The sequence below is a fragment of the Lithobates pipiens genome, unplaced genomic scaffold (assembly GCF_037356315.1).
Source record: "Lithobates pipiens isolate NorthernLeopardFrog02 unplaced genomic scaffold, aLitPip1_a1.2 Scaffold_19, whole genome shotgun sequence".
NCBI lineage: Eukaryota > Metazoa > Chordata > Amphibia > Anura > Ranidae > Lithobates > Lithobates pipiens.
The window spans coordinates 464,016,388-464,043,491 of NW_027507764.1; the positions used below are offsets into that span (position 1 = coordinate 464,016,388).

At 39.6% G+C, this 27,104-nt stretch overlaps 1 protein-coding gene across 6 annotated transcripts in view; it reads right to left on the minus strand.

Moving 5' to 3' along the window:
* Nucleotides 1-201: 201 nt before the first annotated feature.
* The window catches only part of MYBL1 (MYB proto-oncogene like 1), a 58,235-nt gene continuing 31,332 nt past the window's right edge, over nt 202-27,104 (minus strand). The window contains exons 7-15 of one of the 6 annotated variants that reach the window (XM_077492815.1): nt 24,640-24,714; nt 22,461-22,565; nt 15,553-15,780; nt 13,241-13,558; nt 11,449-11,594; nt 10,096-10,210; nt 7,011-7,124; nt 6,584-6,682; nt 202-4,206 (exon numbers count right to left, since the gene is read on the minus strand). In XM_077492815.1, the coding sequence (XP_077348941.1) occupies nt 4,075-4,206; nt 6,584-6,682; nt 7,011-7,124; nt 10,096-10,210; nt 11,449-11,594; nt 13,241-13,558; nt 15,553-15,780; nt 22,461-22,565; nt 24,640-24,714 (1,332 nt within the window). In that variant the 3' untranslated portion in view covers nt 202-4,074. Of the gene's footprint in view, nt 4,207-6,583; nt 6,683-7,010; nt 7,125-10,095; nt 10,211-11,448; nt 11,595-13,240; nt 13,559-15,552; nt 15,781-22,460; nt 22,569-24,639; nt 24,715-27,104 lie in introns of all 6 variants that reach the window. The other 5 variants (XM_077492816.1, XM_077492814.1, XM_077492817.1 and 2 more) reach the window with 5 other exon arrangements.

Genomic DNA, 27,104 nt, shown 5'->3' on the forward strand with positions numbered 1-27,104 from the left:
CAGATGGAGCTCTGAGCCCCTCTTATTGTATGTGTGGGTGCAAATTGGAGCTGTAGCAAGGAGACTCAAGACAAGAAACAGTTGGGTAATGTGGGTCCTTACTGTACAATTAACCCTTTAATTATGCTGCACAGATAAAATATTGCAATTCCGCTGTACGTATACGAATAGCTGCAAGACAGTAATACAAGAGACACCTGGTGCTTTATAGAATGTTTATTTTATACCAGCAGTGTATGGAACATAAAAATAAGCAACATTTATAAGAATTTCAGGTCTATTTTCTAGTGTTATATTAAGCCAAGATATTGACTGCTTAGTACATGAGACTTGCAGTTAACATTATGTCCAGTTAGTGATTTGGGTAACGCAGTAAAGAAACGTTATGTAAGGTGCTGACTGATCCCTTCTTGTATTGGGAACATGCTACAATCCTTGTACAGTGCATACAACGCTCTATTATTCCGTCTCTCAATAGCAGCAAGCCGATTCTGCCATTTGGAATAGCAGCAAATCTTGGAAGTGGAGAGGAACTTAAAAATGTATAAATAAAAACAAAACCCCAAACACTACAGTACAGTATTCTATTTACTAATTTGTAAATAAACTGGCAAGCGAACCTCTATGCTACATACAATACATTCTCTAAATTACAAGCAAAGATCTTTCTTTCAAGACAAAACAAAAAAATAAATAATAAGTGCAAATACCTAAAAAAAAATAGGCAAAGAGAAGCAACTGTTGTCACCATTTTTTTTTTTTTTTTGGACGTGCAAAGCTTAGGAAGACCATATCTCTTCTACTATATAGCTCAGCAGAACTGGATTGACACTGCGCATTCCAATCTGAAATTTCGAACCAAGACACCAGTGTTGTTACTGGCGTGTGTAAAAGTTGGTGCAGTATTGCAGTTTATAAAAGACACTGCTGACTGCATCTGTACAGTTACACAATTCATAACAAAATGTAATATGTGCAATATGTCTTAATAAAAAGGTAAAAAACAAAACAAAAAAACAAAACAAAAAACACATTAATGACTATAAGTCTGCTGCATCCACCACTAAGCCAAAAATACAAGTTGCTGTCACATAAAAATTATTAGTAAGGTTCATGAATATCTCAAGGAATTTGACTATTTTCCCAAATGCTTGCAACAACAAGCAGAGGTGTATTTACCGACTAAGGTAATATTCTAAAGTAATGCCATTTGTGGTGCTGGGATCCCTTGAGGAGTGCAGTTATGAGTTATCCATTTTTTACATACTCTATACAGTTTCAGGTTTATTTCCCATGGTATTAAAGAGACACTGCCATCTACCCATTAAGGGGCCTCCTGATAGTAACCAACCCCCTTCCTCCCTGCCAGAAAAGTACTCTCGAGAGTCCGCCTTCAGCAACTATGGTGTCAGTGTTAATCCAGGACATCACATCATTAACCCCCACCCCACAAGTGACTATGTTCCAGCATGGTGACTGGCCATAAAGACCCAAGAACTGTTACATTGTGTAGGTCACGTGATTCCCTATAGCTTTACACCATTATAGCAATCAGGAGGTGCCATCACTGAATGGGTAAACAGCTGTTTCTTTAATCCATTACTGTGGCCGTTGCCAGCAGCAGCAATGCAGATTCCAGCTGTTTTTCTATAGTAGGCAAAAAAGTACCATTGACACTCAACTGGTTGCCATTGGCAACATCCGTGTTTTTGGTTTAATTTTTTTTCCTTTAATGCAGTACAAGGTTATTAGACCATTTTTTTAAGCGACTTGTATTTTTGGATTCTGTGGGATTTAAATAGTAATAAACAATGCATATGTCAGCATTCTATTTAACCACTTCCAGACCAGCCGCCGTGGATTTACTGGGCCAGGTTGGCTCAGCTGGGCAAATCAACGTTACCATACATCGCTTTTCCCTTTGGTCACTAGGGGCACGCACCCATAGCGTGTGCCCGGAGCTGATGCGGGCACCCAGGATTGCTCTAGACAGAGCGAGAACCGGGGTGTGTGTGTGTGTGTGTGTGTGTGTGTGTGTGTGTGTGTGTGTGTGTGTGTGTGTGTGTATGTGTATATACAGGGGAGTTTAGACAGATTGTGTGTTCATACTAAGTATAAAACACATATCTCTCTCTCCTCCTAGAAAGTCCCAACCCCCCTACAGTTAGAACATGCCTAGAGAACACAGTTAACCCGTTGATCGCCCCCTAGCATTAGCCCCTTCCCTGCCAATGACATTTATACAGTAATCAGTACATTTTTATAGCACTGATTGCTGTATATTTGTCAATGGTCCCATAAATTTGTCAAAAGTGTCCCATCTGTCTGCCGCAATATTGCAGTCCCTATAAAAATTGCAGATCGCTGCCATTACTAGTTGCTTTAGATCTGAGGGGAAGATCTGAAATGAGGGGAAGCTCTGCTGATTTTATCATCCAATCACATGCAAGCAAAAATGCTGTTTTTTATTTTCCTTGCATGTTACCCTCAGATCTACAGCAACTGCACTTCCAAAAAAAATTTTGTTTGGGTACAGCTTCGCACAATTGTCAGTTAAAGCGACGCAGTGCCGTATCGCAAAAAATGACTTGGTTATTGGAGCAGCCAAAATTTTCTGGGGCTGAAGTGGTTAAAAGGAAACACCCATATGCTAAAACAGCAAGAAATCTATTTGGCCTCTATAAAATCTACAAATGCATTTAAAAACACAAACATCTACTTATAAGTCTAAAATAAATTAAAAGATCCCCCAGGAACAAAGTCACCTTGTTCCTGCTCCCTGTACATTACATTCACACAGTACAATTCTCAGCTTGAGAATGAAAATACTGATAAATTCTAACTAGGAAAAACAAAATCTTCTTTCTGCATTTGCTTCTCTATGCATGAAGTACCTTTTGTATATAAATATATAACACTGTAGCTCATTCATGTGTTACATTGCAGGATACCAAATCCTAGTAGTGCAACTTCCTGTTCAGTCAAACATCTACAGTATAAACAGATTTTTTTTGGAAACTACAAACACCAACGTCTTCTACACACGGCTATTCTGAAAATCCAGAAGTAACTAGCTTTTTTTACAGTAATGCAGCAACTATGTTCTACAGGGGATTTCAAAATAAAAATGTGCTAAATCTGAATACTACCTTCTATGCTTTTAAAAAAAAAAAAATTTCCATTACATTAATAAAAATAGTCTCATAATAGTTTAAACCATAAAAAAAACGACAAACTATATTTGACCGATAGCTCCACACAAACACATTAGGCAACGTTGGGGTTGATGGACCAAAACGTGAATGTTACTTCTTGCCAATACTCGACCTTCTATGATGGGCCAGGTTGAAAGTCCATTGCTGGTCAATTGTGAAGCATATCTCTGCTCCCTGAACTAGCCAATAAGACAGGGTAAAACAAACTATAATATGCAAAGATCAGTAACCCATAGCAACCAGCTTTCATGTCACAAACCTTCCTGTCCCAGACAGCTAAAGGGGACTTTGATAGGTACTATAGGGTACTGCAGCTATCAGATTAGGACTGCTTTTGGTACCACAGAACTGAAAACCATTTCCTCATGGACAGTGCTCTGCAGAGGCAAATGCCTTTGGCACAGAACTTTCAGTCGGCTTGGGTGTATGTTAAAGGTGGAGTAGAGATAACAGACTTTTACATTTTATAGTAACCATATTCCAATCCATTCAAAACCATTGAATAACAATGGATATAAAAATATAAAATTTGTATAACCAGGTGTTATGCAGAACCCTTTGCAGTAAGCTCTTACTGTGCTACTGGCTACTTTATTTTATAACAAAAATACATTTGCCTTGAAACCCATTTCAACAAAGCTTACACCTTATTTAACAGAATAAGGTCAACTACTATACAGATAAAAAAAAAAAAAAAAGAAAAAAGGAAGAAGGAGTTGAGGCCTTCAATGTCATTCCCTTGTATAAACTAGATGCTTTGTTATCAAGACTCCCTGGTTGGGATTAAAGGTTGCTTTAGTCTCTTCAAAGCTAAGAAGCGCATTCCGTGCCGTGGTTAGATTGCACACAGATCCCACATTCATAATATCAGAGGCCTTGGTAAAGAGCTGCTGGATGACTTGTAGTTATCAAGATATCGCCTTGCCTGCTCGGTCATAATTAACTGGTCTTCAGTCTTTCCAAACACAACTGCTTCCCATTCACCAATTGCCTGCAGAGAAAATGAATAAGACATTAGTGCAAAATACCAGAACTAGTAGTAAAAGGTGTATAGGAAATTAAGGGAGATATTCAACCAGAGGAGAGTTATGCATGCAAGGGGATTTCCCTAGTTTTTCAAAATAAGCCACATTAAAAGAAGATTCCCCACTCGATGCTGTGTGCACCAACACTAATTACATAATACAATCCAATGTTATTTTAGTTAAGCAACAACCTTAACTTTTGGGGAAAATAGTTTGTAGGGTTCTCAAGCCTCTAACAGTACTGAACAAGTTTATGAATAAAAAATAAAAAATAGAAAATAGCCCATATCACTTGTTTAAAGGTCAAATTAGATTTGCAGCTGTGGCTGCTTTCTAAAGAAAATGCACTTTAAAATCTTACACACACCATTGTTTTTATGCTGGAATATACAGCCGATTAAACTTTCAGTTAGGCTTTAACCACTTTTATTGCACGCCGATGTACGTCGGCAGAATGGCATGGGCAGGCAAATGGGCGTACCTGTACGTCCCTTTAATTTTGCCACAGATAAGAGAAAAAAGAGAGAGAGGGGCGCCTCTGGGTGCAGATTTTTCAAAAGGTTTTATTTTCAGTGTAAAAACATAAAATTTTGCACTCACATTTAGTAGGCAAAAAGTAAGCATTAAACACAGAGGGTCATCTGGTGTATCTGATTGATTATGGGACGTCACTGGCTGACGTCCCATAATCAGATACACCAGATGACCCTCTGTGTTTAATGCTTACTTTTTGCCAAAATGGCACTGTTTCCCAGAACCTGGGTTTCAACAGTCAGGCTGTCAAAGCCGGCATGCAAGAAGCAGGTTATGCAAGCTTCCCAAACCTATGCACAAGCCATCAGTTATCAGACAACACCCCCCCAAATCATCTGATGGAACTGGTAGAGGTAGGTCTATATGCAACTGTAGATCGATTCACAGCCCTTGGTTTGCAATGAACAATTACAATTACCTAAGATCAAATATAGGAAATACATTTATTCTCCCAAGGACACTTGGCGAAACAGATGGTGTGTTGAGCGGGATTATAAATTCAAGGGGGCTGGTAATTTTTATTTTCCTTGTGTCCATTTCTCCTATAGGCGGCAGTAAAATCAATGGACAATAGAAACAAATGGCCTTCCATGCCAGAAAAAAAAAAAAAAAGTGTCCTGTAGTCCACAGTGATGAACTGGTAATAGTAACCAAGAAGAGTGAACCAGAGACAGCACAGGAAGTTATACATTCACAATATTTCCAGCAAGAGCTGTGTTTTTTTTGTATCATTAGAACAGATATAACCACACTTTCAAAATCATATAACTAACAGACCAAAAGGCAGCAATAACATACGCTCATTGTTAGCATTTACATAAACTTTAGATGTACAAATACAAGTCAATGTCTCTAAAATTAGCATTGCATGATTTTTAAGAAAATTATTATTCTCTCTTAAAATAAAATCTTTACATCCATATATTCAAATTTATTTGGTCTTCAAGATAGCAAAGTGGAGGAATTTCAATTTCAACTTCAACTCCAGCAAAGTTATAGGATCACTATAAAAGCCACTATGTATGTAAAGCCCACATTTTATTTTAGATTGATACAGTATGGAATGAAGAAAACCTTTGTTCAGTTTTATATTTTGTTTTTTTTTTGTCGCATCATGGAGATTTCCTGTTACCAATTGTTATTAAAGACATTTATACAGTGCACAGTGCAGTGTTTGCTGGATACAAACTGAATAGGTTTAGGCAGGCCAGCCATTATTTAAGTGTACATACAGCTGAGAAGAATGGACAAATCGTACTGTAACTTGTATGGCAAATTTACTAGCAGGAGGAAAGAAAACAATTTTCTAAAGCTCATTTCACTTTATGAATAGCTTAATAGTTACTTGAAATTAATTGTGAACCATCACTGAAAATGATTCCAAAACATGTGGTCGCTATGACAGCTATGGCATGGTGATCACATGCATACATCTTCAGCCTGCAGACACAAATGAATCCTGAAGATATCAGTATGTTTCTGTTTAATACTGCAATCATATACAATTACAGTATTAAAAAATTAATACATTTTATAGATAGGTATTAAGTTGCCTGACACATGCTAACAATGTTAAATATTGCCTGGCAATGCAGACTTCAATAACCTCTGGTCATGGAAAGGGTCAACAGTAGAGCTTATCTAGCAGGATTCATTAATAATAATTATACCACTCCACCCACAAGCAGACAGTCATGCAATGGCAGCAAAACATTTGTATTGTGTAATATGTCACAGATATACTTGCTACGGATGCGATGTACAAACAATTATTTTAAACACCACTAGATCCTACACATAAAAAAGTACCTTTGTATTAGAAACTCCAACTTCTGATAAGCGCCCAACACCCTCTTTCTCCCAATCGAGAATTAAAGACTTTCTGACTTTTTTAAAAGCAGAAATATTCTGGAAAAAGCAAAGTAATATTGTTGTTAATATGGGATTTTTAATATTTGATGCTGCAAAATGAACAGCCTACCAGCTTATGTCTCTTGGACCCCACAATTGAGGTCTCTGTAGTTGTCTTTACAGTGCTGATTACTTTTCTTTACTGTTACAGTAAAGAAAATGCAGGCAGAATCAAGGACTCCAGCTGGAGTCAGAGATATAAGAAGGTAGTTGGTTTTTGGCCAACCAGCATCCACTGCCTACCTCAAAAACTATGGTTTAGTATATATATATATATATTAAAAAAAAAAAAAAAAAAAACACCACGAAGGTGGTTCTATTTTACCCCTCTTTCCACTTTACAATTGAGGTCATCTTCATCTTTAATGAAGAAATCTGTTCCAGTCTCTTGCTTGATGACTTCTCGAATATCTTCTTCAAGATAGGCAAAAGGCTGTGACTGAAAAGTACAAAAACACAGATTTAATTATGCAAAATAATTTATAATGGCATATTCAAACACTGAACAACGTACAGTATTAAACGATCACAACAAATCAACAAAGCAGATCCAGCTAGACTGGTTGGACTGATCCCCAAAGTTAAAAGTTTGCAAATTAATTTGTAAAATCAGATCAAGATATGGTTAAGTATATGTCTAGGCATTTACTCCTTAACCTACCCCTCACTCTCAAGAGCATGCTGCTGCATCATTTTATTTACCTTATATCCTGTAGAGCACTTGTCAAACATGAGCCAGTGGGCCATTCGATGTGGCCCTCGCACCTCTCCTGCAGCTGTGGAACCCCCCCCTCTGCCCACCCAACCCCATCTTTTCTCAGCGGTTAGCAGCAGAGTGCAGGACATAACTCCACCAGAGGCTACACTGCAATGTAAGGGAGATGTGGGGCTCTTGACAGCCGATGTAAAGGGGAGGGGTGCTCTGGACATCTAATCTTATAAAACAGCTTGAAACTTTGAGGGCAACCATAATGTTAACGTGGCCCATGAGGAAATTTAGTTTTTCACCCCTGCTGAAAAGAGAAACGGCTTTAAAATGACTCCCTGTGACATTACCAGGCTTGTAACATTCTTGCAGGGGAAGCAGCTGGGAGCTCAGCGCTTATGGATATTGGTACGTCCCCAGAGTTACTAAGAGTCATTTTCCCTTTTCCTACACACAGTGTGTGGGCAGGTTCTTGGGTGTCAAAAGAGCAACATTTGTTTGAATGTAAAGAAACCAATTTGTAAATTTTACACATTTTTCTGTACAAATTGGTTTCTTCACTACAGTGGCAAAACATGGAGTACAATTTATATATATATATATATATATATATATATATATATATATATATATATATATACATATACATATACATACATATACATATACATATACACACACACACACACATATATACACACACAAACACACAGTTACATATAGTGCCTTGCAAAAGTATTCACCTCCCTTGGCATTTTTCACATTTTGTTCCCTCACAACCTGGAATTAACATGAGGATTTGCAGCATTTAATTCACAGAACATGCCCACAACTTTGCCTCACAATAAAAAAACAAAACAAAAAAACCCAAAAACCTTCACGCAAATAGGACAAAATAACAGAAAAAGTCAATTTGCATAACTATTCACATTGTAGAGCCCCCTTTTGCAGCTATCACAGCTCCAATTCACTTTGGATAAGTCTCTATGAGCTTGCCACATCTTACCACTGGGATTTTTGCCCATTCCTCCTTGCAAAACTGCTCCAGCTTCTTCAAGTTGGATGGTTTGTGCTTGTTAACAGCAATCGAAGTCTGACCACAGATTTTCTATTGGATTGAGGTCTGGCCTTTGACTAGGCCATTCCAACACATTTACATGTTTCCCCTTAAACCAAGTGTCGCTTTAGCAGTGTGTTTGGGGTCATTGTCCTGCTGGAAGATGAATCTCCATCCTAGCCTCTAATCACACAGAGTGGTACAGGTTTTGCTCAAGAATATCCCTGTATTTAGCACCATCCATCTTTCCTTCAACTCTGACCAGTTTCCCAGTCCCGACTGCTGAAAAACATCCCCACAGCATGATGCTGCCACCACCATGTTTCAATGTGGGGAGGGTGTTCTTTGGGTGATGTGATGTGTTGGGACTGCGCCAGATATAGCATTTTCTTTGATGGCCAAAAAGTTCAATTTTAGTCTCATCAAACCAGAACACCTTCCTCCATACATTTTGGGAGTCTCCCACATGCCTTTTCACAAACTTAAAAACATACCATTTTGTTTTTTGCTAAAAGTAATGGCTTTCTTCTGGCCACTCTGCCATAAAACCCAACTCTATGGAGCGTATGGCTTATTGTTGTCCTATGTACAGATACTCCAGTCTTTGCTGTGGAACTCTGCAGCTCCTCCAGGGTTACCTTAGGTCTCTGTGCTGCCTCTCTGATTAATGCCCTCCTTGCCCGGTTCGTGAGCTTTGGTGTGCGACCGTCTCTTGGCAGGTTTGCTGTTGTGCCATGTTCTTTCCATTTTGTTATGATAGAATTGATGGTGCTCCTAGGGATCATCAAAGATTTGGATTTTTTTTTTTTTTTTTATAACCTAACCCTGACTTGTACTTAACAACATTGTCCCTTACTTGTTTGGAGAGTTTGTTGGTCTTCATGGCAGTGTTTGGTTAGTGGTGCCTCTTGTTTAGGTGTTGCAGCCTCTGGAGCCTTTCAAAAAGGTGTGTATATGTAAAGACAGATCATGTGATACTTAGATTGCACACAGGTGGACATCATTTCACTAATTATGCGACTTCTGAAGGTAATTGGGTGCACCAGAGCTTTTTATGGGTTTCTTAACAAAAGGGGGTGAATACATACGCACATGCCAATTATTATTTTTTATTTCTGAAAAATAGATTTTATGTATATATTTTTCAAATTTTACTTCACCAACTCTATAACATACAATTCAGATAAAAAAAAAAAAACACACACACATTGAACTAAAGGCTGTAATGTAACAAAATATGTAAAAAGCCAAGGGGGTGAATACTTCTGCAAAGCACTGTACAATATATTATATATATATATATACACACACACACATACATACACACACACACATATACATACATATATATATATATATACACACATACATACATACATATACGTACACACACACACACACACACACACACACACACACACACATAGCGTTGACATGGACTTTAACACAGAAATGCCATAATTACTTTACTGGTCTATTAAATACCTTTTCAAGAAGTAAAGAAAAAAAAATAAAAAATTCCTTTCCATGATAATTTTTTTTAATCATGATTTTTATTCCTTCAGGATTATTGGTCCATTGCATAAGAAAGAACACAATACACAACCACTGGTAAAAAAAATTGTACCAAAAAGAAAAAACACATACCGTAACTTTTATAGGACCATACTTTTTCTCCTGGGCAGCAAGAGCATTTTTAAAGGGTGTTGGTGTTCTGGGGGTTGTACTCAGCAGAGACCTCCGTATAGTTGGGGTTCGAAATCTGTAATCAATATATACATATAAAAACAAAAAATTCCTGAAAAATGGCAATACAATATGGAACTGCTCAGTGTGATTAGTGTCAAGACAGATTATTACATATATAAGCTGCATGAAAAAGCATAGCGTAGGATCATCGGGCTTCCTTTATTTGGGAAAGTGGGGGTTATGGAACTAAATAACAACAGCAATGCCATGAGCTGACCATTGCACCATATCCTGGCCATTCTCTTAGCGTGCACATCAAACCAGTTACAGTATTCTTAGCCACACTGCAGTTAATGTTTATATGCACTGCTTATAGCGGACTTGTCTAATTTAGGAGTTTATTCCAGTCTAGTGTTACAAAACTATATTCCAAGTTACTCGGACATAGCGATTGTATGGTCTAACAGACTGCCTGTATTTACTGTATGCTACTCAAACCCATGTCAATAGATTGAGTTAATTTTCCACTAAACAATTTTGTGTCTATTTCCTGATACTAATTTTTAGCCACGTTAAAAGGTATCTTTACTTATAAGTGCTTGCAGTAACATATTCAACCAGGTGTGTCAGAGGGGCTGAGGTTGTTTTTGGAGTTGAGGTGCAGAAGAGAACCCAAGTTACCAAGCGGCTCTCTGGGGAGTGGGTGGTGCTAGACGTGTCATTCATAAAAATGCAGCCTGCGTGCGGTATGGGTCTTGAAGTTTATTTTAGAGTCTTCTCTGTTAAAACACTGCAGGGAACGCTTCATGATAGGAAAAGGAGCGTGATCATACGACTTTGGCAGGTCTTGTGGCTGGGCTCTCCTCCTCTCAGAACTACAGGCAAATAAAGTTATACAGCTGCTTTAATAATTGGCATCAAAGCTTTTATCTTTTCGATTCTACCAATCGTTCAGTGGTTTTCAGCACCAAAGTCCAAGTGCATTTAGATCTCCGCACAGGAAGGGGAGATAATGGTGCCAAAAGTGTGAGATCCCCAAAATGTATGTGCTGATTTTTAGGGGCAAAGGATAAGATTTAGAAAGCAACCCATAAGGATAAGTTCACGTTTGAAACTTGTTACACATATTTAGGGTGCAATGTGTAACATGCTCCTGAACCTTGCATGGGATCACCGGGTTACATTAATGTAATCAAAGAGTGGGTTCTAGGAACAATAGGGCTTCCTAATAATAACTTGAACCTTTTATGGGTTCTGCCTCACTCTGGAAACCAATTAAAGGCTGTGAAGATGAAGCATGCGATTACCTACCCAACATTTTCTTTGTCCTCTACAGAGGTCATCCGTTTCCTCAGAGGAGTTGTAAGATACTTCTGGCCACAAATTGGAGTAGAAGTAAAGGCAGGATGTTCAAGATTAAATGGCTCCTGTACATTACCCGAACTGGCATTGAAGAACTAGAAATAAATACATTTCAGTCATGTGTTTGCTACTTCTCATTTATGCATAACATCATTTCAGTACAAGAAAAAAAAGGAAAATACAATAGGATTAACTACTGACATTACTATTATATGTTCATTTTATTATAATATTCAATATAAAACATTCTAAAATTATTCATATCAACCCTGTCCCATTGGAACTCATAGTATGATTTCTTTACCATAAACACACATGCAATCAAGCAAATGTCTTAGCTAGCAGACCAGGGGAATACTATGGGCCCTTTAAAATACGGAACTTAAGTTCCGCTATTACATACTGTGAGAAGGCAGGCTTTTTATTGCAGATGCAGAAAACTACACTTACCAGCATGCTCACAGCGATCTCTACAGTGTAAAATGAACTTCGCATTTGCGGCTCAGTATACATTAGCCGGCCCAATACCTGTATGTTGGAATGACTAGCTTTGCGCAAGAGTGACGTCATTCCCCCGAGACAATGAAAATATCCAAAGACTGGCATACGGGAGAGAAAATGTCAGTGCAGGAGCTTTGGAAAGGTGAGTATTAATACCTTTAGATCTGCATTAGCATGGGAAAACAAAAACAGAAGAAATCACTGCAGCTGCAGGGCACAACAGCTCACCCAGGTATAGAGAAGTGTTCAATGTCTTGTTACCAAATATAGAAGAATCCCAGCCACACTCTACATACAGTGATCGGTAATTTTAGCTCTTAGTTGCAAGAGTGATAGAAAACAAATAGATCTTTGTTTGCAATGTCTCAGACCACATGAAAAAAGGACTGCTAGACGCCAGCATAAACCAATATTCTGCAGTACTTTGTGGTAAAAGACTGTACACCATAACCAACAAAAGTTGTGATTTGTGGATTCCATTTGCTTTTTAATTTGGGAACTAGAAAACAAAAACTATAGTCACAGCATGTGGTTGACTTTCTCTAGCAGTTGAAGAGGAACTCAAAACTATCTGAGCACCACAATCTGAAAATGCTATTTAATTCTATTTTATTATTCAATGCAAACCCACCCATCCACCTAGGGTTCTGTTCTTTATTTGAAATCACTTTCAAAAAGACTCCCAATAGCAATTCTAGCCATGGCCATCTTGGGTTTACTTCCTGGAATCCATCTGCCCTCAGATTATGCAAGCAGGCAGAAGGGTGTGCTTAGCTGAGAAAGCCCTTCCTCCCCTATACCACATGGAAGAAGGAAAAAATTGCCAATGAAGACCCCTGTGATGTATGACATCACCTTGGCCTAGACCAGAAACCAACTGTAGAAATGTGTAAAAAAAAATAAATAAATATGTAAATATAAAAATATACACCTTTCTATCTATTCACCAATGATAGCAGCATAAGTATCAAAAATACTTATTGATTGAGAGTTTAGTTCTGCGGTAAGTTGGTACGATAGAACAACAAACTTTCATCCCTTCTTGCGTTTACAGTTCAAGAGCTTATTTTGCTACTGAAATTCCTAAATTTGCTACTTTAGGTAAAAAAAATAAAACTAATTTTAATAGTAACAATTTTCATAAACATCTAAAATGGTAAAGCTGGACCAGGAGAAGCCAAAATCTGATGAACAAGCAAAAAAACCATTGGAAGCATTCAACAGCAATGAGTGTACCAACCTGCGATGGGGAAAATGGGATGGATTTTACTGGAGTCTTTTTCAGCATGGTATTGTTGGCATCGTAAACATTATTCCCTTTGGTAGCAAGCGGTATCCTCTGTTGACCTTCCGTCAAAATTGATGTAGACGTGTTAACTATTTTGTTTTCAACAAAATCTGATAACACTTTACTGTCTTCACCAACAGTCACCACATCGATAAGTTCAGAGCTACTATCCTGCGAGGACTCTTGAATCATTTTTACTGGAGTAAGTTTGACAGAAGAAACGTCAATGGATGCATCAATGTTGCCAATTAGAGTCCATGGATTAGGATCCTGTTTGGATAAAAATTAAGGTTAGAGCTCAGATGTGTTTGCAAGATTTAATGAAAATCATTTAAGTAAATATATTTGTACGGCTGGCCACTACAACGTGTAATGCAAGGAGGCTCAAATGTCAGACTTTGCCTTTCACAATTTCCACTTCTGGATTACAATTTAAAAAATAAAAATTAAAACAGACACTTTTTTTTGTAAAAAAGAACAGAAATGCAAGTGGTGGTAAGCGACATCTAAATCTTATTTTATCACCAGATGTTGAATTGACATATGTTATACATGGCATTTGAGATGCCACTCTGATATTTGTTACCCCTTTTTCTATTCCATGTATCACTTTATGTTGTGACTTTTCAAAACTTGAAAATAGATGAATAAAAACATTCAACCTAAGTTTTTATTTATAAAGAAAAAAAAAAAATATATAATCATAAAAAAGAAGGTCTTGTATATTTGAATACAAATCAGGTTTTAACCCACTGAAAACTGAAAAAGTTTCAGCCATCCAGAATGTGCCTAAGTGAATATTATGCGTTCAAATGTGACATTTAGGTGTCCAAAATTAATTAAGGAATGAAAATCCTAAACCTTAGAAACGTAATATCTCTTGAAGGATTTGGCGATTCTTCATTGCCGCCTGGACTACATAACTGCCGCATCAGTTTCCCAGCATGCTAAAATCTGTAGAGAAAACAACTTATGCAGACTACGGGGGAAAAAAAAGCGTTAAAAAAAAAAAAGCACCTGTAAAGCGCTTGAAAGAAGCCTCATCTGCAATCCCAATGTGAAAGCCCAAGTGCTTTTATACTGAGACCCCTTTCACACTGGGGAGTTTTTCAGGTGCTTTAGCTTAAAAAAAGCACCTGTAAAGCGCCTGAAAGAAGCTGCAACTTCAATCCCAATATGAAAGCCCGAGTGTTTTCACACTGAGGCGCTGCGCTGGCAGGGCGTCAAAAAAGTCCTGCAAGCAGCTTCTTTGCAGTGCATTTTTTGAGCAGTGAATACACCGCTCCTAAAGCGCCCCTTCCCATTGAAATCAATGGGAAGCGCCTGCAAAATGCCTGCAGATCGCTTTTGGCAGCGGCGCTTTGTGGCCGCTTTTAACCCTTTATTTGGCCACTAGTAGGGGTTAAAATCGCCCCACTAGCGCTCGAAAAATGCTGGTAAAGCGACGCTAGTTTAAGCGGTGCTTTACGAGCGTTTTTCGGGTGCTGGCAGTGTGAAAGGGCTCTTAAGGCACTTGGGCTTTCACATTGGGATTGCAGATGAGGCTTCTTTCTAGCGCTTTACAGGCGCTTTTTTTTTAAAGCTAAAGCGCCTGAAAAAACGCCCCAGTGTGAAAGGGGTCTTAGGCACAGCCAATTGAATGCGTTACTTCACAGTATATGGTTTGTAGTGTGGGAGGTCAGAAGTAATGCAGAGTTCAGGGGTCAGGAGTTATTATTTCAGTGTTCAGAGGCTAGTATCACAAATATTCTGTTTACCTGAAGTTTGAAAAATGAAGGCAATGACATGCACAAAATTGTCCTAATACACACATTTAACTGGCACAAAAACGTTTTATACAGTGTCAGTACATTTCAGTGTGTACTCTCAATCACCTCTTTGGGGGCCACATGCTCAGCGTTGGCCAATAGTGATGGTGGCTGTGACTGGCAGGCTAGGACAAGCAGATCCCCCCCATGAAGCCACCCTTTTCGCCCATACAACCGCCATCAATCTGAAAATAGGACATCATGCCTCTGAGCTCGGAATAAATCAAAATTTTGGCCTACCCTACATTTTCACAACATTAAAACAGACTTCCAGGATAGTACCGTACTTCACTATTGTGTTATAAGGTGGAGGAGAGAAAAAAAAAAAAAAAAACACACAACAAGCAATAGCATTATACCACCTCAAAGTTGAATCAACATCAATGCAATTTATGTTATTTCAGATTAAAAAAAGCAATGCCCTTAATACTTAATTTAATCTAAATAAATACTCACTGGTTCAATTAGCTCTATTGTTTCAGAAAACTCTGGGATGACATCCAGCGTTCCCAGCACAGGATTAGGTTCCAAGAGAACCACTTTATTTGGGGAGATCAGTTCACTAGACAGGCTTCTTTTCTCTTCCATACTGTAGAACGTCTGTTCCTCTAGACTGTTTAGTGTATTGGAAAAGGTATCATCACTAAGGAAAGTGTCAGACCAACAACTTAAACTTCCAGTCTGCTGAAACAGAAATAGGCACAAAGCATGAAGAAGGTCATACAACATGGCTGCAATCTTAAAAAATAAAACAATTGTGATAGACCTAATGCTATAACCAGTAACATCAAACAAGATTTCTGCTTAGATCAGTGATGATTTCTGATTGCTATGGGATCACTGGATTTTTCATATCACTATTGCTCTTTGCATTGTCTTATTCAATAAGCATGTATACAGTACATGTAAGCCCCAAGGAGGTTGATGGTCAAAGTAGGAACTATAGAAGCCATAGATGGATCAAAATTCAGTTGGTTCAGCAGGGATGGGCCAAATTTCAATCAGTGTGGCCATCCCTGCTCCACCGAAGTCAATCATTTGAGCAACTTCCGTCAAGAGAATGCTGCAGCCGCAACTGTCAGAATACAACGTTCCAGCAGGGTGAGAACTTGCATGGATGGAGGTATCCGTTTTTTTCATTCAGCCATAATGTAACGTGCACGATCTAGAACAGGGTGCCCAATCACTGGCCTTCTGCTCAGGGATGGTCAGCAAGCCCAGATGACAGGTTGACAACCCGTCATCTCCGAGCATCAGTGTTGTGGATGAAGCTGGCGGTAGAGGAAGTGAGCGGCTGCAGAGCTGCATAAGGCAATGCTTTTGCTCTATGGCGCCGGCTCCTGTCCCAGGCAGAGTGATACACCCACCGTGCGGGTAAACCACAGTGCATCAGGGTGAAAACAGCCTTCAGCCCCTCTCAGATGATCGGTCCATTTGGGCCCAAACTGTTTATTATCTTTTTTTGCGATTAAACAGTAGGTAAACATCCAGTCAGGTCCCACAGAAAATTGCCATCTTGATTGGTTTAAAAATCTTCATAAATGTTATTTAAAATGAAAGATTGTTTAATTCAGAACCATTTCATTTCACTGCAGCCCGCAACAAGTTATTAACCGCTTGCCGACCATACAACATGCATACGGCGGCAAGGCGGCTCTACTGTGTAGAATATACGTACTTCTGCACTTCCAGGTCTGGGGCACACGCATGCGTTGCCAGCAGGGCTGGTGCAAGGATTTTCGACACCTAAATTTTGCTGCCCCCTTGGCTCCACCCCAACTCCATCCCCTTTGCCCTGCCCATGTATAAGGTGGAGGTGGAGATTTTTTGTAATTCCCCACAAATGTAATCACCTCAGTGTAATACCCCCAATATAGAGTATACAGGTGGGGGTGTGCAGTATACAGGGGTGTAGAGTATACAGGTGGGGGTGTGCAGTATACAGGGGTGTCGAGTATACAGGTGGGGGTGTGCAGTATACAGGTGGAGGGTGGGGGTGTGCAGTATACAGGTGGGGGGGTGCAGTATAGAGGTGGGAGTGGGTGTGCAGTATAGAGGTGGAGGGTGGGGGTATGCAGTATACTGGGGTGTAGAGTATACAGGTAGGGGTGTGCAGTATACTGGGGTGTGTGCAATATACAGGTGGGGGTGTGCAGTATACAGTATAGAGGTGGGGGGGTGGGGGTGTGCAGCATACAGGTGGGGGTGTGCAGTATAGACATGGGGGGTGGGGGTGTGCAGTATAGAGGTGGAGGGTGGGGTGTGCAGTACACAGATGGGGGGTGGGGGTGGGCACCGTCAGTATGCAGACAGCAGTGAAGGGAGGTCGTTATCCCCCTGGCAGTAGCTCCTCTCACATACACACAAGGCAGTCAAAGTGTGTGCATAGGCGACTCACCGCCAGGCAGATGACGAGCAGTGTGGTGAGTACGGAACCCCATGACGGCTCCTCACATCATTGGATACTGACTTCGCTCTCCTCCATTACTGACCATACAGTCCGCCTCTTCCTCACTCAGGACCGTCCAACCCCGCCCCTTGGCGACGTCCTACCACTCTGCCCTTCAGAACTCATCCTCTCTCCTAACGCTGACGGAACAGGACTCCGTCCCCTGCAGATAGCCTTCTGAGGAGTTACTGAGCGATCTGAGGGAGCTGCCATGCAAACGAGGGGGGGAGGAGGGAGATGCCCTTGACTGAAGGAGCAGGACAGGAAGATCCCAGGGCGCACCATTGTGATTCAGCTGCTCTGCCACCATTTCAACAACAGCCCTAGTGGCCGTGGCTGTGCCCTGGGTGGCAGTGCACCCTAGGCGCCGGCCCTGGGTGACCTGCTCCCGCTGTAACTGGACACAGCAGGAGCCAATCAGCAGGTCCCGAGAGAAGCAGAACGGCGGTTTGCCTACGTAAACAAGGCAGATCATTGTTCTGGAAGAAGGGGAGGTAGGGATCCTGTGTTTCTAAGCAGGAACACAGATCCCCCCCTGCCTTCTCACAGTACAAGCATACCCCATAGAGTTAGTAATCACTCCCTAGGAACATATTTAACCATTGACTCTCCCCTGATATTAACCCCTTCCCTGCCAGTGTCATTAGTACAGCGACAATGCATATTTTTCGCTCTGATCACTGTAGTGGTGTAAATGATTCCTAAAAAAAGGGTAAAAAAAAACAAACAAAAAAACAACTTAGTGTCAAATTTGTCCGCCGCAATGTCACCTTCCCGCTATAAGTCACTGATTGCTGCCATTACTAATAAAAAAGAATAAAATAAGAATTCTGGAAATCTATCCCATAGTTTGTAGATGCTATATCTTTTGTGCAAACCAATCAATATAGGCTTATTAGGGGATTTGTAGCAGAATACATATTGGCCTAAATAAAATGAAGAAATTCAATTTTTTCAACTTTTTTATTGGACTTGTTTTATAGCAGAAAGAGGTTTTCTTTTTCCCAAAATTGTCGGTCTTTTTTTGTTTATAGCGCAAAAAATAAAAACCGCAGAGGTGATCAAATACCACCAAAAGAAAGCTTTATTTATGGGGGGGGTTATAGGGAAGGAAAAAAAAATAAAGAAGACATACATTTTAATTAGGTACAGTGTCACCGCACAGCCACACAATTGTCAGTTAAAATAACGCAGTGCAGTATAAAAAAAAATGGCCTGGTCGTGAAGGGGTGCGGGGGTGTTAAACCTTCCGGAGCTCAAGTGGTTAAATCACTAAAGTGGCTCTTCAAAAGTCTGAGCACCCCTGGTCTAGAAGTTCACCTTTAAATTTAAAGGATTGGATCATCTACAGGGATTTTTTGTTGTTGTTTTAGATTTAGCTTGGTGGACAGGGTCAGCTGTTTATGACATATGTCCTGGGTACTACCTGTGCCATCTCCTAGCCATAATTCTCAACTCTTGTCTACTCAGGACTTTTGGATGTCCTTGTGCACCTTTGAGTGTTTTAGCACCTCCTGTTGCATTCTTATTCCTATACATACATAAAAAAAAAAAAAAAAACACAAACACCCCACACACACACACACACCTTTTTGAGGGAACAGGAACCCCTCATAATGGCCACAGCAAGTATGAAGATAATTTAACTCTCTAGCATTTACAGATCGAATAGTTTTGGGTGGACTGACCCTTTAAGTACCGTGATTTGTACATAACGTTTTTTTTGAAGTATGCAAAGCGAAATACCTGTATAGAGTCGCTCAGGCATGTTTGGCTTAACACATATACTTTAAAGAAATTGGAATTTTGGTTGACCTTACACTGCCTTATGGAAAGAAAACATACAAAACATGTATACTGCTGACCAAGCTAAAAATCTTTTAGGACCTGAAGCAAAACGGTGCACCTGGAATAAACGGTTCTTTGAGATTTAATACAAACATACATATGTTTTATACCGCAGGCTGCATCTTTTGAAAAAAGTAATTAGGCGCCAAATTAGGAACTTCAAGAAAGCAATTCAATCATTCCGCTTATATCAGGCAGTGCAATAAGCAAGAAAGACACTAATCAATAAGGCAAACTGGAATATATACTGCCACGAACTAAAGGCATTAAAGCGGAGTTCCATCCTAAAGTGGAACTTCCGCTCATCGGGACCCTCCCCCCCTCCGGTGCCACAGTTGGCATCTTTCAGGGGGGTGCAGATACCTGTCTAAGACAGGTATTTGCACCCACTTCCAGGCATAGACTCCCACGGGAGTCTATGCCTCTTCCTGGTTTTTGATAAAAAAAAATTTTTGAGTGGACTCCCTCTTTAAAATCATTTTTTTGTATCAGTATTCTAAAAAATAAAAAGGAAATTGGAGATTGTATATGTAGGCAAGCCTCAAAATGCATGCATCTCTATTGAAAGCTTTGCCCACGAGTGCCACTGATAATTACTGCCTATCCATCACTTACTTTCAGTTAAGCAGAATTAAAGGGTTTGTTCAGACCCACATTTGCCACACCTCTGAAAAGCAATTTATGGTTAACTGCTTTTTAGAGGTCGCTTGGCAGGTGGCTGGGAGGTGATATGTCAGCCAGTCATTGCTTTGTACAGGTTTCCGAGACACAGCTGCTCACAGATACCTGTAATCTCAGAATCTGTGGATTCTTGCTGCAGGAATTGTATGCCCCAAATCGCCCAAGTGGCACACTGGAAACTGTGACAGTAATCCCCAGAGATATGCCTTGAACGTAACCATTTTGAAAAACGTAAAATTTGTGGGTTAAAGTTTATAATATTATATACACACACACACTAATATATATATATATATATATAAAAACACACACACACACACACACACACACACACACACACACACACACATATATATATATATATATATATATACATATACATATACATACATACACACATAAATAAATAAAAATATATCACACACCACCCAAAGGGTTTTGTTAAAAACAAAAAGCTGGTAAACCTGCAAGAAATCCATAGATCTCATTGCTTCCTCTGCACGTTGCCTGTGCTGTACTGTTATCAGTTAACATTGTTCCAAGTATAGTCCAAGTGTGGACTATAGAACACCTTCCCCCTATGTTATGGAAGAAAGGAGAGAAATATGTGGTTTGTAGACCTAAAGTGACAACACTGCTCTTCCATAATTAAATTTTCTTTCCCACACAAATAGAGCTTCCTTTTGGTGTATTAAATGGGATAATACCAAATGGGTTTTTATTTTTTTTCTAATCAAATGGAAAAAAATAAAAAATCATAGTTGGTTATAAAATGTTGTAAACTGGTAATTTATTTCCTTCGCTGATGAGGCGGCAATAGTGGGCACTGATGAGGCTGCATTGATAGGTGACACTGATGGAACTGCACGGATAATCAGTGCCCATGTCCCTTTAACTCAAGCTGGTAATCAGCGTAAGGAGAGAAAAGCCAATACCCGGCCTCTGTTTAAACCATGATCAGCGGTCATTGGAGACAGTAGATCACGTGAGTAAAGGGCCGCTGTGATTGGCCCTTTACCCTGATCTGTAAGTCTGTGTGGTTTTCATTTAGAAATGACATTCATTTTTAAAATTGAATGTTAACCCCTTGACACCCACACTTTAGCGGTCATTCGGTTATAGCACAGACATGAAGGGGTTAACCCTCAATTTTAAAAATGACGTTTCGGAGCGAAAACCACATCCACTGTAAGAAATGTGTTTGATCAAGAAAAGTTTTATATTCTGCTCCTTTGAATTTTCTCGTCACTTTGGTTGAAAATGAACATCAATTTGACCCCACTAAGCATTAGAAAGTCAAATGAACGTTCTTAAAAACGAAAAATCTATATGTGTATGGCCAGCGTTAGATGTGCTAGCAGATATTCTTATTATTATACAGGACATATATAGCGCCAGCGGTTTCCGCAGCACTTTTGAATCATGAAAGGAGAGACCGTACGAGTACAATACAGTTCAATACAGATTTAGACAAATTGAAGCTGAACTCCAGCTAACACTTTTAATCAGTTACAGCAAAATAGGTTATTTGTTTTGGGATAAAGGTTTTGCTTAAATAAAATCTGATTATTGTAAGCACCCCTGTCAGTGGCAAATGGTTGGTCTCATGCTTTTAACAGCTACATCTGCAGGACAGCTTGCTCTGAGAAAAATTAAAAAAAACACACACACACACACACACACACACACACACACACACACACCATACTCTTAAACAGTGTAGTGCAGCGTGAGGCAAACTATCGCACTGTGTCTCTTCAGCCAAAAGGACTTTGTGCCAGGTTGAGAAATTTCAATAAAGTTTTTTGTTTTTATTATTATGAAAAAAACGCAAGCAGTGCAATGCTCTGAGATTGGAAGATTGAAACCACTGTCATCCTACCACACACCAGCAAGTGAATTCTAGTGAATGAGCTCCTAAGCCAGCTCTAATTTAAAAAAAAAAATAAAAAAATAAAAAAAAGTTTTGAAAGTAGTTTTAAAGTTTTTAGAGTAGCAGTAAAGAAAAAGGGGAAAAAAATCCCACACACACACTTTGTCTGAACATACACTTTATAAAAAGTAAAATGATAATGCACCATTGTCCCCATTAGTACGTTGTATAAAGTAAAAAAATTTTTTGTCCACCTACAATGTACAATAAGTCAAAGTCTTATTGTTCTGACTTTGACCCCTTGGCTTGGTATACGCACTCACAGCTGTCACTTTCCCATACTGCCCTCTGTCACCGGCTTAGCTCACTCAGCCACCAATACCAAACACCGCCACCAAGCAGACAACGCAGCATAGAACATCTTCAAGCCTTGAAGTGAGGGAAGAAGCAGCAGCATGCAAGAGGGAAAAGAAAAAAAGAAAAAAAAAAAAGGAGCGCACACGGCAATCTTACAGATGACAGTCTCTTTCTTCTGACTTCATGCTCAGCTGACATAAGCAGCAATTCAAGTTCCTTTATCCGTTTTTCTTTATCTGGATCGTCGGCGTCAACAAAGGGCTGCTGAGAGAAGCATGGAAGAGAACCAGAGAAGAGACAGGAGAACAGGTCAAGAAGACAGATAGAAGAGATATCACAGTCTTCGCATAGGGAAGCACCCCATAATGAAAGCGATTGGATCTTCAGCACAGCTAGGCGATACGTTTTAATGCAAATTGTATGGTGGGTGCAAAAAAGCAGATCAGGTCTCTATACTAGAACAAAAGTCAAAACAGGTCAATTGTATTATAGTCTCTTACAGGTTAATGTCATAACTCTCCTACAGGTAAAATTTGCAACTAAAAATACAGCTATGATGGTTAGACAGAATGCAATATGTTAAAGCACTTCCATGTAATAATAAATTATACTACTACAAAAAATATTAAAAGATATTACTAAAAATAAAATTATACAATTATACTATCAATATAAAATTTGTTTTATACAATAAATTATACAAATAATAAACTTGGGCCTGTAACTAAACATAATATAACCATCATGTGGACCTATCACATGAACACAGCAAAAAACCCTGTCACAAACCTGGGCAATTCAAAGTGACCATATAAAAGAAAACAAAAACTGTAAAATATGTCAAAAGGATCAGCAGATCCAGAGATATAGGCAGCTGAAGTTATTTGCTAATCTTCACAGTGGTGTGACTAGGTTTGGCGTCACCTGGTGTGGTACAACACAATGTCACCCCCCCCCCCCCCCCCAATAATTCTGACTAAGCACATTGTTGCCACTGACAGGTTCAGGAGATTTCACCAAAATCAGCCTTTCTAGAAATCGAGGCCACTGGAACGGTAAGGGAGGGGAGGAGGGCACCATTTTAAAAAGGGAAGGTGACCCCCCCAAAAAGGACAGAACCCACTTAGAACCCCCAAGTGTGGCGGTGATGATGGCGTTTTAGCAAGTACAGTCTTAAAAAGCAAAAGATGAGGTGGGTCGTTACTTGGTGACCCCAGATGAGCCCCATGGAGCAGTGTCACAGGGTGCCCAGGGATCGGGAAGCTGGCAGGGGTGCAGTCAGGAGCTGGGTTCTAAGTCATAGGAAAATCTTGGTGCAGCAGGGTCTCTATTGCAAATAGCCAGTGCCTGAGTCTACCCTCCCTTCTCTCTATCCTGGTCCCTGAGCCACAGCAAGCCAGCACTCTTCAGTGGAGTCCCAGGTCCCTGCCTCTAAGCTATTCTCCCCCACTCAGCAGTGCATCCCAGCGGACCTGCCGCCAATGCTATGCCAAAACGCAGCATCCTGGGAACTCCTTCAGACATGCCGGGTTTGCTTATGCTGGCGCCAGCCCTGATTGCGTCACCCCTCTGGGGGTGTCATCTGGGTGCAATCTGCACCCCCATAGCGACACCACTGAATCGCCTCTACTCTATAAAAGTCAAACTTGGTTCAACCCCACTCCCACCACCAGAGTTTCCCAACGAACACAGAGGCCACCTAACACCTTAAAAAAAAAGGAACCAATGGGGTAGTAGGAGCAGTAGTATCTAACCTAGCTTTTACAGGAAAAGTTGAGATTTGCAAAAAAAAAAAAAAAAAAAGACTTCAGCTGTCCATATCTCTAGATCTATTAAATATTCAGACATAGTTTTCACTGAAGGTAACCTAGAATCATTTTTTTACTATACGCTTATTCCAAATGGCACTTTAACCTAAACTCTAAAGAGAATAATTACAGGGTGAAATCTATAATATACAGTGTGTCACAACTATATGATATATTTGTAGAGTCAAACAAGTATAAGAATAACCCCATCTAGGCAGATACAAATAGACCGCTTGGGCGATCAATTCACTTGGCTTGGGAGTGTGCCTATACATGTACCCCTATAACTCACAACTTGCTCTGAGGGCACAGAGAGAGGAAGAGCTCCTGAAAAAGGAGGAGGTTGGGGGCCACTCTGTCCAACACAATTGCACAGAGCAGGTAATACTTTTTTTTACTTTAGCAAAAAAATTCTAATAAATTTAAAATAAATAAAAGAGATTTTCAAGTCAACCATTTATTAATAGGAGATTTTCTGTGCTGCATTAGACATTCTCTGCTTTATCATTCAATACACTGAATTTTACCTGAATAAAGGCAAAAGAATGCTGAATATTTTCTATGCAGCTGTCATCAACTGATACACAATGATATCCTGGAACCTAAAAAGGCAAACAAACTGGTTATCTAAAGGATTTCTATGATCACAGCTTACACTTTCATTTTATAACATCAACATTGTATTTTAAACGTCACACAAAAATAAGCCATTTTATGGCTGCTGTTCTAAAACATAGGCTTTTAAATTAAACGATCGCTCTCCATCCCTATATAAACACAACATCCAACAGGAAACGTGCTGGATCAACAAAACGTGGCAGCTTGAAGTGAATTTCTTCATGTAACAAAAAAAAAAAAAAACACATTGGTATCTTTTAGTACATCTTATTTATCAGCCCAACAAAACCAACACATAGCTTGAATTTGAATGTTCATACAAACATATTACAGAAAGGTCTTTGTAGCAAATCAGCCAGTGAACATATAAGATTAAGACAGCTGGAATGGTAATCTGTCACCTTCTGTGTCCTTTTGTAATTGATCATTAAAAGCGGCTCTATTTGTATATCTGTTCTGGTTACATAAACCTATTAAATACATTTTCTGGTTCAAAAAGTGCCTAAAAAGGTAACAGCAGTGCTAAAAAAACAGTGTTATCAAGTGCTTCTTTTAGTCTTGAAAATTGATCCCCGAGTTCCTCTAAACTCTTTAGATCTCAGGCCAGGTTGTACTCGGAGCTTTAAATTCTCCTAAGCCCATAACTGTAAAATGGCAGGACCACAGCGGGCATGTCTAACATAAGCTCTCTGAACAGGTGCCAAGACAAATATAAAAGAAAATCTATACTGATGGATCTTTGTATTCTGCCAATTGGTAACCTCCTTCCGATAAAGCCATTTACCTGACTGCAATATACATACGGCTTTAGTACGTTCCGAGTCATTAACCTGAAACACTGGATCAGAATGCCTGCCTGGCAACAGGCTTCATCAGAACCAGAGGTTTCATATTTATTTCAGCATATTTCTTTTAAGGGATAAACCTCTTATTTAAAAAAAAAAAAAAAAACAGACTAATACTGTATTTAAGTTTAAGGACATTGCTTATTCATCATCCATCAGCTTCTTATATCATGCTGCTTTGGTGTGGTCTTCACTCGAATTTCCAGAGCTACACGGTGGAAATTACCATTAGAAAGGTTTTGCTGTACCCAGTTTTGGAAGATATTGCTGGTCGTCTCATCCATCAGCTTCTTATATCACTACTGCTTAAGATCTATGGACTTGAATTACCATGTCTGCCCATCACATCACGCTTTGCATTTATGTAAAGACAGGATCTGACCCCCTTGGAAACCAAAGCGAGGCTTGGATAGCATTTAGTTCCACCCACATATAGGGTTTTCCCTTCTTGAATGAAATATATGGCTTCTGCGTCCTAATGACATCAGGTGTAACAAAACGTGCAGGGCGACATTTACGCTAATCAAACACATAATGTTTTTAACTTTTGTGCGTGGCTAGTTATATACTTTTTAATAAAATTTCACATACAGTTCTACACTATGGGGGTCTTCCCAATTTTCTTTTTACATTATGGTTGAACATCTATTTTTTTTATTTTTATAATTGACAATTTTTATTCTAGTATTATGAACAATATCCATCAAACCCAATCCCAAAAGGGCCATCTGTAACAGAACAATGCCAGGGGATGAAGTTTAGTACCCAGAAAAGATGCCTGGGGGGGGCGAGAGAGAGAGAGAAAAAAAAAATGTACCTGAGCTCATCACTCCTGTGGTGGGGGGGGGGGGGGGGTTAATTGGGAGCTGGAACTTTGACCAGCAAGAGATAGTAGAGCCTCATGAGGGGGTCCTCTCATAGGGCTCCCATATCATGACGCTCTACTGTGTCAGCAAGACACACTATAAGGGACTCCATAATCTCCACGTCCTTTATCCTAGAGTATGGCACAATGTTGGTCGCTGGTGTTTGCCGCTTCCACTGAAGAACTACCAGACATCTAGCAGCTGTCGAGATAGATGTCAATTTCTTGGCCAGCCTATACCTGGGGGAATGTTTTGGAACAAAAAGGGAAAGTCTACATCAGTCAGTGAAGGAGATCATGCACCGTCCGCCAATATAGTTGCAGAAGTGGACAATGACAATAAATATATGATCCCTACAGCACAGTTGAACATCTTCTGTCATTGGACCGGAGGTCTTGTGACTACAGGTGGAGACTTGGAGGTGATACAAGTTCCCCTACAGATGACATATTGATTTATAAGCTCTTATGACACTTCATATAAAAAGGTCCATATGCTCCAGTGAGATTCCTCTGTATTCAATGTTGTGGTACACTTTTGGTGTTCAGAACATCTGAACAGAAAAGATTTCTTCTCCCATTTTTTTCACCGATTTGGACTTATTTGGGACTATCATTTTTTATTTTATTCTTTATTTCTGCTCATCAAGATACACTTGTTTGG